The following is a 12,700-nucleotide window of genomic DNA, read 5'->3' on the forward strand; positions in this document are numbered from 1 at the left end:
GGGGACCCAACAGCCACCTGCCCAAACCCTGCCCGCTCCGACCTGCCTGAGACCCAGCAAACTCATTGCGTGCCGGCTGCCGCCCTCTCCCCGGCTGCGGGGAGGCCACCTCCGCCAACACCCCCCCCAGCAGCACCGAGACGGGGTTGGGGGGAGCCTTTCGGGGGGGGGCTGCAAGAGGAGGGGGCCAGCCGGGCCGGGGAGAGGGGTGGGCGCCGCGGGGTGCTTACTGGGTGATGTCGGTGAGGTCGTCCCTCCCTCGGTAGTTGTCGTGGTGGATTTGGTGTCAGGAGAGACGGCCAAGCGGGGCATGCCGGGGGGAGGTGGCGGCGCCAGCATCTGCGTGGGCAGGTAGTGGCTGGGCACTTTCACTTGACCACTTCCATTTAACTGGGGACACAACACAGACAGAAAAACAAACAGCACAAGCCATTAGGAAGCACGCGCAGCACCGGCAAAGCTGGCCTGGTGAGCCCCCGGTGCCGCCTGGCACGGGTGTGGAGCATCCCTCACCGCTGGCACGAGTTTGTTGGGTCTCAGAGCAGCCCTCGAACGGTCGGCGCCGGCGACAGGGAAAAATCACGGCGATGCAGGGGGTTTTGGGGTGGGCAGCGGGGGGGCAGGGGGGGAACCGTGCCCCGTGGTGGCGCATGCCGGAGCCAGGGTGCTGTGCCCCCCTCTCTGCGATGGCAGGAGGCCTTTGAAGCGCTCACGGGCGGGGAAGGGGCACCCTGCAGCGGTGGCGCAGCATCAGTCTTCAGAGGCTCCTGCACCAGCTCCCCGCACCCGACCTGGCGGGGGGCTGCTCCGAATTCAGCCTCTGCCAGCCCGGCACGGAGCCAATGCACAGGGGAAGGGTGGTCGTGCCCCTCACCCTGGCATCAGGCCTCACTGGTGAGGGGCAGCAGGCGCTGGGTAGAGGTAGAGGTCAGAGAGGGTCCCTGAGCCTCTCTGCATCCAGGGGACAGAGTGGCGGTGCGGGGCACAGGAGTGGGAACGCAGCCACCCCTGGCTTTGGGCACGACAGGAGCCCGCGGTGGTGTGGGTGCACAGGGTGCTGGGTGCAAGGCGTGGTGGGTGCACAGGTTGATGGTTCTGCCAGGCGCTGTGTGCACCGAGTGTGTGGGGTGCCGGGTGCCTGAGGTGCTGGGTGCATGGGGTACTGGGTGTGGAGGGTGCTGGGTGCATGGGGTGCTGGGTGCATGGGGTACTGGGTGTGGAGGGTGCTGGGTGCATGGGGTGCTGGGTGCACGGGGTACTGCGTGTGGAGGGTGCTGGGTGCATGGGGTGCTGGGTGCATGGGGTACTGGGTGTGGAGGGTGCTGGGTGCATGGGGTGCGGGGTGCACGGGGTACTGGGTGCACGGGGTGCTGGGTACAAGGGGTGCCAGGTGTGCAAGGTGCTGGGTACGCTGGGTGCGCTGTGTGCTGCGTGTGCAGGGTGCTGGGTGTGTGAGGTGCACGGGGTGCTGGGTCCAGGGGGTGCTGGGTGTGGGGTGCTGGGGCGAGGGAAGGCACACAGCAGCACGGTGCGGCCCTGCCACCCCCATGGGGATGCCAAGGGACACGACGCAGTGGTGGGGCTGACGGGTCACCCCGGCTGCGCGGGCGGACAGAGCGCGCAGAGCCCCTCGCTCTCCCAGGCACGCTGGTGGACGGTGGCTCTTTGGCGACGGTCACACACACCCCCTGCCAGATGCCCCGCTCCCCTCCAGCCACCCCCAGCCCTGGCTGACGGCTCAGCCCCAGCACCCACTGCCTTCTCCCCTACAAGGCGGCGCCCCGTGCTGAGCCAGGGGATGCCACCTCCATCGCCGGAGAAACGAGGTGCCAAGACCGACCAGGCGCAGCGGCGCTCCCGAACCAAAGCAAGGCACCGGCCGGAGCCGCTCAGCCCCAACCGCAGCGGTAGGAACACCCTACCAGACTGGGTGCCGGCACCTGGGTGCCACCAGAGCACCCTGACCGCCCCCCAACATGCGGCGGTGGTGGTGGTGGTGATGGCGGTGGTGGCAGACGATCCAGAGGACGCCCCACCGGCAGCCCAGCTGGCGGCAGCACCCAGTGCCTCACAGCGAGGTCGGTGATGGGATGCAGGGATGGGGCCGGATCCTTACCGGTCCGGGCTGCTGGTTGGACGGGTCGCAGGCCAGCGAGACGAGATCTTTCAGCGGGTCCTGCGGGTTGAGATGAGGCGGGTACCGAATGGCCGTGTGGGGGAAGTAGGTGGAGGCCGTCTGGGGGAGGATGGAGGTGGTGGGGAAATGCAGCGCAGACGACGGGTGCGGGCTTCGAGTGATACCTGCGGGCGAGAGCGGAAGGGGGGAGACCCCCCCCCTGCGGCGTCACTGCGAGCTAGCTGCTGCCCCACTTCCACCACCCGCTCACCCGCTCGCTCCGTGCCTCAGTTTCCCTGCCGGGACACTCACCGCTGTGCACCGCGATGACGGGACGGTGGTGCTGTGTGAAGCTGCTCAGCCGGGGCGAGGAGTCCTGGGGCGACGGGCTGTTGAAGGGGGACTTGTCCATCTCCGTCTTCTTCACGGTGGGGGAGATGCCTGGAGAAAGCGGGGCGCAGCGTCACACCCCGGCACCCGCCGTGGGACCCCAACGTCCCGGGGCTGCTGCCAGCCCGGCCTGAGGTTGGGGCACCTGGTTCCTGGGGTGAGGGGCACCCTGGGGACAGGCTGGGCATGGGGAGGGTGCGTGGGTGTGAGCGCGTGTGCAAGTCTGTGCGTGTGCAGGAGGGCGTGCACGTGTGTGGGCACCCCTAGGGGCGTACCGCAGGTGCGCACATGCACCCGCGTGTGCGTGCACCAGCGTATGGGGGTGTGTGAGGGTGCACACACCTGTGTGCATGCAAGTGCACGCGCGTGCACATGTGCACGTGGGTGCACCAGCACGAGTGCGTGCAGCCGCGTGAGTGCGCGTACCTGCACGTACACCCGGGCATCAGCCTACGTGTGCGTGTGTGCACAACTCTGCACGCAAGCGCACCCGTGTGTGCATGCAGCTGCACGCAGCGTGCGCATGCACCCACCCCAGGTGCAAAGTGGGCGCCCTCACGGGTGCCCCCGTGACCCTGCAGCCCCCACAGGACACCCACCTCCCCTGGCACCCCGAGGCTGGGGGCCCCCTCCTGCCAGCCCAAGGGGAGGCAGAAAGGTGCCAGCTCAGGGGGTTGACCCCTCCAGGGACCTGCAGTCCCAGCCCCCAGGACCCCCAGGTCCCCGAGGGCCACCCCGGGGCGCAGGGCCGAGAGGGAGGGGGCAGCGGGCACGTTAATCCCCCACCATGGTGGCTTTAGCTCTGGCCATTTGGCCCAGGCCCCATAATGGGTTTAGCCCCTTCTCAGCCAGGGGTTAGGAGGATTTCCCAGAACATCCCGTACGGGATTGCCATAACCCCCCCGCCGCCGCCATGGCTGAGCCCCCCCGCCACCCCCCCCTCACCCCTGCACTGGATCAGGTCACCGGCGGGGGGACAGGGACACCCCTGCATGTCTCCCTCCCGCCACGCGTGCTTTGGGGAGAGGGTAACATCTCCCCCTGGGACCCTCCTGCCCTCCCACCTGCCACCCACGCCACCAGCCCCACGGGACCTGAGGTGGGGCAGGATGGGGCACAGTCCCCACCACATGGGGGTCACCATCCTGGCGCAAGACTTGCTTTCCCCAAGCCTCCTTCCAACAGGATCGGTGCCTCCAGCCCCCGACTGAGCACCCCCCCCCGCTCTGGCAGGGCTGGGGGGCCGAGACTGATCCTGCCCCACAGCTGGGGAGGCAGGATAAGAGCCAAGGGGGGAGAAAGCCGAGTGGCTCCTTCGCCCACAGCCCCCATGAAGGAGCCCTGGGGCGTGGGAGCCGCCATACCAGCCCCGCAGCATCGCTTTAATTAGCCCAGCCCCCCCCCCCTCCTTTTTCTTAATGAACAGCTAATTGGAGCTGTCTAGACAGGAAAGGGAAAAAAAAACACCAAGCAAGAAAGCGAGCTGTCCAGAGCGCCAGCGGCCGCCGTGGGGCTGGGAGAGGCCGCCGTGGGGCTAGGGTGCTGGGCTGGCCCTATAGAGAGCACCTATAGGGAGAGCCTGTGCTTAAATGGGGGGGTGGGGGGAGGTGGGTCCTGTAGCAACACCACAGCACCTGCAGAGAGCCTGTGTCTAAATGAGGGGGCTACAGCAACACCACGGCACCTATAGAGAGCCTGTGCCTAAACCAGGGGGCCTATGGCAACACCACGGCACCTATAGAGAGCCTGTGTTTAAATGGGGTGTCCTATAGCAACACCACGGCACCTATAGAGAGCCCGCACCCAGGCAGGGGGGCCCTACAGCAACACCATGGCACCTATAGAACCTGTGCCTAAACCAGGGGGCCTATAGCAACACCACAGTACCTATAGAGAGCCTGTGCCCAAGCAGGGGGGCCCTATAGCAACACCACAGTACCTATAGAGAGCCTGTGCCCAAGCAGGGGGGCCCTATAGCAGCACTACGGCACCTATAGAGAGCCTGTGTCTAAATGGGGGGCTCTATAGCAACCCCACAGCCCCCCTAGAGAAGCGGTGACTTGCTGGGGGTCCCGACAGCAACACCACAGCACCTATGGCCAGCTCGTGCTTTGGCCAGAGGGCCCTATAGCAACAGCCCGGCTCGAGCTTCCCCAAGGGAGGTCTGGCAGTGGTGCCTGTAGAGAACCAGGGAGCTGGCGGGGGGGGCCCTATAGCAGCGGGAGGGCCCTTATAGCGAGGCCCCTATAGCGAGGCACCTACCCCCTTCCATGTCTTCTGTCCAGTTGCGGCTGCTGCTGGTGGGGGAGTTGGAGGAGGTGTAGTACTCGCCCCCCGGGCTGGTGTCGATGTCGTCCTCCATGGACCCCGACTTGTGCCGTTTGCTCCTGGAGGGGGGGGGGTGCAGGGAAGGGATCAGGACCAGCCCGTGGCAGGATCCGGCCAGCGACTCGTGGCCGTGCTCAGGCTGGTCCCGGCATCGCCCCGGCATGGCCCCAGTGGCACCTACCCGCTGGAGGAGGTGCTGGGCAGCGTCCTCCTCATGCCGGTGCTGGAGGGGTTCAGGTCATAGGCCAGGTGGCCCTGCAGCTCCCCCAGGGAGAAGTTTGGCCCCGTGCCTGTCACCACCGGCGCTGCAGGGAGAGAAAGGGATCAGGGAGGGGCTGGCACTGCCCCCCACTCAGCAGGGAGGGGAGCCCCAGCCCGCTGCCGGGATGGGAGAGCTGTCGGGATGCTGCCATGCTGGGGGGCAGCTGGTGGAGGGGTGGTGGCATCACAGTGGCACTCACTTCGGGACACCTGGATGAGCTCGGTGACACTGAACACCCCCGAGGTGACGAAGCTTTCCTGGAAGTCTGTGGAATCTGTGCGGGAAAGAGGAGGTAGCCCTGAGTGAGGGGGGCACAGGACCACCCCTCCTACCCCACACTGTCTTGTGGCAATGCTTGAGGGCACCCCAACATCCCCAAATCCCCTGCAATGCCACCCCCTGCCCCCAGCCGGCTTCGCTCCACTTCCCTCCTCCAGCAAGGGACCATGCCAACGGGTCCCCTCTGCCAAGGACACCCCAGAGCTGCTCCATGCCTCAGTTTCCCTGCAGCTGAGAGTGCTGGCAGGGCTGGGGGCTGCACCCCTGTTGTGGGACCCTCATGGCAGCTGCTGTCCTCAGGGGACACAGCCCTATTGGGGACCTGCCAGCTGCGGGACGAGGCTGAGGCCATGCCCAGATCATTGCAGGTGCCAGGCAGCGGCTGGCTGGGGCTGGCGGTGGCACCGGAGCAGCTGGTGGGAGCTGCCGGCGCAGGGGGCATGACTGCCTGCCGAGGGATCTGCTTCTGCCCCAGGGGCCCTGGGGACCCCTCCCTGAGCCCTGCCCTCCCCACTCACCCAGCGTGATGGGTTTGCTGTCCTCCTGGTCTGAGCCGATGCCCGTCCGTGGGCTGCTGCTCTGCTCTGCATCTGCCAGAAGAAAAAACCACCGGGGTGAGGAGCCACCCCACGCCGGTACAAGCCAGGGATACCTGCAGGCGAACTGCCCCAGCAGCCTCTGCTGCCGGGGGGAAACTGAGGCACCTTCTGGCCAGTGGCTCACCCCGCAGGAGGGCCACCACCCACCCAGCATGTCCCCAGCCACCATGGAAGAGCCACCTCCACTCTGGCCCCCCTCCACTGGCGACAGAAACAGGGACAGCCCCACGCTGGCATGCAGGATACTGGTGCTGCTCCCCGCAGGAGGGAAACCCACGGCCCAGGGCACTCGACTCGCCCCAAGGCAGGGTGACGGCCGCCTGGCCACGCTCCAGCCTCCCTGTCTCCTTTCTACCCTCCAGCCGCTGCCGTGACCCATCCCTGTCCAACTGGGCAACATCACCACGGCCAGGCATCGCCCTTGCCACCCCGTGGCACCTTGTCCTGCCTCCTCCGAGCACCCCCGGAGGGCAGCAGGGCCCCGGGGCAGCACCCGCTCCGACCCCTGAAGCCCCCACCGTCCCCACTCCATCTTAGCTAAAAATAACCCGGCTCCAACGCTGAGCTTAGCGGCACTGGCACACCCCGGCATGGCATGGCACGGCACGGCACGGCACAGCCGCACCCCACCGGGGCCTGAGCCGCACTCGGGAGCATCCCTCCTCCCTGGTGCAGGCTTGGCCGTGTGCCCCTCACCCGGCTGCTCCCAAAGCCCTTCCAAAACTTTCGCCATGTATTTCCCCCTCTCTTCGTCCTTCCTCTTGTTCCTCCATCCTCCTCCTCCCACCCCTTGGCCTTTGGCGTTTCCCTTTCACAGCTTTGGCTGATGCCGGGAAAGGGCTGCGACAATCCAAACATCACCGTCAAAACAGAGCGGCCGCCGCTGCCAGCCCGCCTGCCATGGCTTGGGGTTTTTCCCTTTCTTTCCTTTTTTTCTCCCCCTTTTTCTCCCCCTCACCCTGTGCTCCCCCTCCCTGTCCCTTGCACACACACAGCTCCCGGGGAGGTTATTTTTGGCCGGCCAGGCCAAACCATGGGGGCAACGGGACGGTGCCGCGCCCGACCCCGACACCCCCGTGCGCTGCCCTCGCCACCCTCGGGGCCGCTTGACGTCGACGCCGAACGCAGCCATTTTGTCTCCCTCCCCAATTGCTGGCGTTCCTCCCCACCCTTTCCCCGCACCACCCTGGCAGCCCTTTCACGCCGGCGGCCGCGTGGCACCTCGCCCCAACGCCGCATTCCCCTGCCAGCCAGCCCCGTGCCCGCGCGCTTGCCCGGGCGCTTGCCCGCACACTTGGCTTCCTCCAGGCAGCCATTTTAGGGAGCAGAAATTCCCCCAGCGACGGGTGCAGTGTTTCCCCCCCTCCTTCTCTCCATTTTCCTGTTTTTTTTTTTCCCCCCCCATTTTGAAAGCTGCCGCGTTCCCAAGCGTGCGGGAGCGGGTGGTGGGAGCGAGCGGGGCACAAGCGAGCCGGAGAAGGGGGCGAGCGGCAGCAGGGACCCCCCGTGCGCCAGCGGGCACCGCACAGCCGGACACGGCCCCTCCTCGCCTCTTAAAACAACAAATCTCGCAGCGGCTCTGGAAGTGGTTAGCCATGGAGCCCGGCCAAGGCACGGGGCGGTGTCTCGCGGTTACAGCCCCGAGGCCGGCCCGGCTCCCCACGCGCCCCCCCCGGCCGCCGTCGCCTCGGGGCTCCCCGGTACCCCGCTCGCCCCCGGGGATGGCACCCGGCTGCCCGCTCCCGGGGGTCCTCGGCTACTAGGAAGGGCCATGCCCTCACCCGGTGGCCTCCGAGGTGCCCCGCGCAGCCCTCGGCTTGGCCCACGGGACCTCCCACGATCGCTCGCCCCGAGATGCCCCACACGGACCTTTGCTCACCCCAGGATACCCCTCATGGCCCCTGCTCACCCCAAAATGCCCCCCCACGGACCTTTCCTCACCCCCCGGATGCCCCACATGGACCTTTGCTCCCCCAGGACGCCTGGCACAGCCCTTTGCTGCCCCCCGAAGCCGCCCCAGCCTGGCCCCTGTTCCACCAGGGCACCCAGCAAGGCCACTCGCTCGCCCTGGCTACACCCCCCGCCTGCCTGGGTGCCCCCCACCGTGTCCCACCAGCATCACCCTGACCCAGCACCACCGATGCCACCCCACCCACCCCTGTTCCCAGGGGCCCTCCCCCCACCCCAAGCACCCCGGTCCCAGCCATGGCACCCCAAGGAGCCCCAGGGACTTTGTGAGCTCCGAGGTTTGGCAGCAGGACTGTCCCCTCCCGGCACCCTCGTGTCCCCGCTACTGGAGCCATGTGGGTGCGAGGGCGGGGGCCGTGGGCTCGGTACCCCCCCAGCTGCCGGCGATCCTCGTGGCTGGGCCAGGCGAGCTCGCCAGCAGATTTCTGGCTGCCTCCTCCGGCGCGGCGCAGCTGGGCCAAACTCTGCTCTCACCGCCATGTGACGGCTGCCTGCGGCCGGCCGGCGCGCACTAAAATGGCGAAGGGATCATCGGGCTCCCACCACGGCCTCGCTTCCCCCCCAAGGGACGTTTTGAAGGGGGGGACACACGCTAAATCCAGCACCCAACAAGTGGCTCAGCCGCACTGGGAAGGCGAAAGAAACCTGCGGAGCCCCCCGTGCCCCCAGGTCTTGATGATGATGGGGGGGGTTCATCCTGCACCCTCTGCACCCCCCTGGGGCCGGGATGGGGGCTGGAGGTGAGGGGGCCGTGTTGCCACATTGTGGGGAGTCCAGGGGAGAGAGGGTTCAGTGCCGGGTCTGTGTGTCGTGTCCCCCCCCCCCCGGCACGGAGAGGGAGAGCGCTTGGTGCCCAAACAGGTTGATCCAATCGCTTTTAAAAATAGCAAAGTGTGTGCCCAGGGGGGGGCGAGGGCTGCCCAGGCTCCCGGCCGTGCTGGCAGCCTGGACCGATGCCACCCATTGAATTATGGATCCCCGGCACCCCGGCCCTGCTGGCTGGCAGGGTGCCGCCGGCCCCACGGTAACTCCCTGCCCGCGGCCTCGGTGCGTGGGAACGACCCCCGGGCAGAAGAGCTGGTCCTGGAGGGGGGTCCCTGCAGGCTGGGTGCCCCCTGGGGCTGGTGCGGCTGCGGGAGAGCCCTGGCTCGGTGCCTGAGCGCTGACGGTAACAGGGCATGGTGTTACCGGCAGCGGCACGGGGCGCAGGCGCAGAGACTGGAGGATGCTGGGGGCCGGTGGAGCCGCTGGCGCCGGTATGCACGGCCCAGGCTCCCCGGCAAGGGCAGCAGCTTTTTTCCGCCCCCCCCCCCCCCCCTCCCAGCTCTGCTAGTGACAGGGCAGGAGGTGGGAGAGGGCTCAGCATTGCTGCCTGCAGCCTCCTGCCCTGTGCCTCAGTTTCCCGTGAGGCTGGCTCGGGGCTAAGTCCCCCGGGGAACTGACCCCCTGCCTCTCCCTTGGTAGCGCTGCAGCCCCAGCACCTACCCAGGAGCAACGCACAACTCCCCCCAGTGCCTCCGGCTGGCTCACTAGCGTGCATCATTAGGGCCCAGAGTGAACAGCCTGGTCAGGGTAGGGGGGACACCTGGAGACCCGAAGGAGCCTCAGTGCTGTGGGGCAGTGGCCACACTGCAAGGATTAGGGGTGGGCAAGGCTGCGGCGGGGCGGGGAGGTGATTTGGGGACCCGTCCCTGCCAGACCCCCAGCACCCCCAACCCCACAGCGGCCCCACTGGTCTGAGCGGCGCTGCCGAGCGGGCTGGGGTGGCCCTTACATAAAACCCGGAACAGACCCGCTTGTGTAACCTCCTTTATATAATACCCCAAGAAACGCCGTGTGCGCTGGGTAAATCCCGGCTCAGACGGGCCGGCCGGCGCGCCGGGGGCACCGGACCCCTCCGCCGTGCTCTTGATAACACCCCGCTCCCCCTTCAGCCCCCACCGCCATGCCCGGAGGGCTGCGGGGCTACGAGGGCGTGAGACGAGTTTGCCGGGTCTCAGCCTGCTCCCTGCCAGCCCACGAATGCCGTGGGGGGAGCGGCAGCTTCTCCTCCCCTAGTCGAGCAAAAACCCCGGGGAGGTCCTGGCCGGAGGCATCCCCCAAGGTGGCGGTGGAGGGGGGGGACACACACGGACGCGCCCCGCTGCCACGTTCGCCGGCTGCAGCCAGCTGGCTCGGGCGGGAGGCTGGGGAGGCGCGAGCGCGTTGGCCGGCGCCTGCGAGCGAGCGCCGGCGCTGGGAGCGAGCGGGTTTGTCCTCGGCCGACCCTGGCCGGCGCGGGGAGACAACGGCCGGGGGGGAACCCCCCCAAAAGGGCGGCCGGCGTGGCCGCCCCCTCGCTAGGCCCTGCCAGGCCTGGGCCACATCCAGGGCTGCCGGCGCCCGCAGAGGCGAGCGGGGACAGATGGCAGCGGACAAAGGGATGGCTGGGAGTGGGATGGACAAAGGGACGGCTGAGTCCCCTGCGTGTCTCCCCCCACCCTGGGACCCCTCCTCGTGGGGTGCTGGCTCCCAGCCCCTGCGCCTGGGGGGCTGGGGGGCAGCTGGGGGTGCAGCTGCTGGGATGGGGGAGAGAGAGAAAGGAAGGGAGGGAGAAAGGAAAAGGGAAGGAAAAAATGAAAGTGGAGGGAAAGGGAAAGGGAAAGGGAAAGGGAAAGGGAAAGGGAAAGGGAAAGGGAAAGGGAAAGGGAAAGGGAAAGGGAAAGGGAAAGGGAAAGGGAAAGGGAAAGGGAAAGGGAAAGGGAAAGGGAAAGGGAAAGGGAAAGGGAAAGGGAAAGGGAAAGGGAAAGAAAGAGGAGAAGGAGAGGGAGGAGAAGGAGAAGGAGAAGGAGAAGGAGAAGGAGAAGGAGAAGGAGAAGGAGAAGGAGAAGGAGAAGGAGAAGAGAAGGAGAAGGAGAAGGAGAAGGAGAAGGAGAAGGAGAAGGAGAAGGAAAAAGAGAAGGAAATAAAAATAAGGAAAGAGGGAAAGAGCTGACAGGGAGGAGGCAGGCAGGGAAGGGAAAGTGGAAGGAAGGCAGGAGGAAGACAGGAGGAAAGGCAGGAGGGCAGAAGGGCAGGAGGAAGAAGGGAGACGGGGGGGGGGGTGTGGGGGGACACCCCAGCTCTGCAAGCACAGCCAGAGGGTCCAAGGCCTGGCCCCATGTCTGCCCTGGATGGATCCACTGCCCCTGCCTGCCCTGCCAAGGGGCCTGGCCCTGGGCAGCTGCCGGGGACTGCCAGCATCTCACTACCCCACTGACCCCAGCCCCACGGCACAGCACAGCCCCACGGCACAGCAGGTCCTACAGCATTACACAGCCCCACGGCACAGCCCCGTGGCACAGCCCAGCCTTTGGCTGTGGCACAGCCAGTCGTCCCCCCCCCCCCCGCACAGTCCCATGGCTCCCCCCAAATGCTCCCTCCGCCCCCCCCACCCCCCCACTGACCGCAGGCATCCCTCCCAGTGCATTGTGGGAATCTCCCGCTCCACAGTCAAAGTCTGAGGCCACACAGCGCTGGGGTGGGGGGCAGGTTCAAGCCCTCCCTGGGGCTGATCGAGACCCCAGCGTGGGGGCCAGCATGGCAGGGGACCCTAGGCCCCAGCTGGCGGTGCCAGCCCGGCTCGGGGGCGCAGTGGCATGCCAGGGGGCTTGGCGGCGTCTGTTCCCGCCCCCCCCCTCCCTCCATGCCCACGGCCGACGGTGGGAGGGAGCGCCGCGGGCATCTGCCGCCCCAGCTGTCCCTTGCCAGCGCGGCACAGAGCCGGGCGCCTGGCCAGGATGGCAACTGCGGCCCCGGGGAGGGCACAGCGCTTGCCAGTGCGGGGGGACGGCGGTGGCGAAGGCGGGGGACGGCAGGTGCTTGCGAGACTGAGCTCGCTCATCTTTTATTCATCGGGCACCGAACAGCGTGGGGAATCACTCTGGCCCCTCGTCCCCCCACCCCAGCGCCACAGGATCCGGGACCCCGTGCCAGGTTCCCAGCAGGCACCGCTCACTCTGGCCGACACTGCTGGGCTGAGCACGGGCAGCTCGGTTCACTGGTGACGTGACGCTGGGGCTGCCCCCTGCCAGTTGGGCACTGCGGGGAAGCCGGCTGGCTCCGGCACGCCGCCGGCTCGGCGCACTGCGGGAGAGCCAGGGAAACCCTGACCTCCCCAAGGTCGCCGGCTCATCGATCCAGAGAGCTCTAGCGTGCCGAAACAGCCCCGGCCATTGCTGCCGCCGGGCTTGCGGCAGGGCTGGGCACAGAGACGACGGGTCCCCCCGGGCGGTGACGCCACAAGGGACGGAGATGGCTGGGGTCATCGCACACTGGTGAGCCCCCTTCCACCCTGCCTCTGCAGCATGCAGCTCTCGGGGGCAGGAACCCAGCCCCTGTCGATTCTCCGATGTCTCATACCCTTGTGCCCTTTCCCGGGTTGGGGAGTCTCTCTTCCCGGACCCGCTGGTCTCTGCCTATCTCACTCCCTTCAATCCTGGCCTCCCCGGTTGTTTGGCTTGGAGCGGAGACATACCTGGAGCAGGAGGAGGATTTGCACGTGTTTATCTGTGTGCTGGGGGGGTTCTGCCCGCTAGCACCCAGCTCTGCGAACGGCAGAGCCCAAATATTGTGCACCCCATCAATCTCCTCGCAACCCTGCCGATAAATATTTGTGCGGGGGCTGGTGAAGCGGCGCTGCCCAGGGAAACGCCTGCTCCTCCATCTGGAGGGACCGCGCAGACGTTTGGCACGGCCGGCCTGGCACGGCCGGCAGGCGCGCTCGGGCCGAGAGCCCTG

General features: G+C 67.5%; 1 protein-coding gene across 4 annotated transcripts in view; it reads right to left on the reverse strand.

Annotated features, from left to right (window-relative positions):
* NFIC (nuclear factor I C) overlaps window positions 1–12,700 on the reverse strand; it is a 39,421-nt gene that overhangs the window by 3,646 nt on the left and 23,075 nt on the right. For 2 of the 4 annotated variants that reach the window (XM_086477489.1, XM_086477488.1), the window contains exons 3-9: window positions 5,894–5,965; window positions 5,296–5,370; window positions 5,016–5,139; window positions 4,769–4,893; window positions 2,429–2,557; window positions 2,117–2,301; window positions 231–390 (exon numbers count right to left, since the gene is read on the reverse strand). In XM_086477489.1, the coding sequence (XP_086333615.1) occupies window positions 231–390; window positions 2,117–2,301; window positions 2,429–2,557; window positions 4,769–4,893; window positions 5,016–5,139; window positions 5,296–5,370; window positions 5,894–5,965 (870 nt within the window). Of the gene's footprint in view, window positions 1–230; window positions 391–2,116; window positions 2,325–2,421; window positions 2,558–4,768; window positions 4,894–5,015; window positions 5,140–5,295; window positions 5,371–5,893; window positions 5,966–12,700 lie in introns of all 4 variants that reach the window. The other 2 variants (XM_086477487.1, XM_086477490.1) reach the window with 2 other exon arrangements.

Source organism: Leptosomus discolor, chromosome 24 (genome assembly GCF_034619465.1).
Source record: "Leptosomus discolor isolate bLepDis1 chromosome 24, bLepDis1.hap2, whole genome shotgun sequence".
NCBI lineage: Eukaryota > Metazoa > Chordata > Aves > Leptosomiformes > Leptosomidae > Leptosomus > Leptosomus discolor.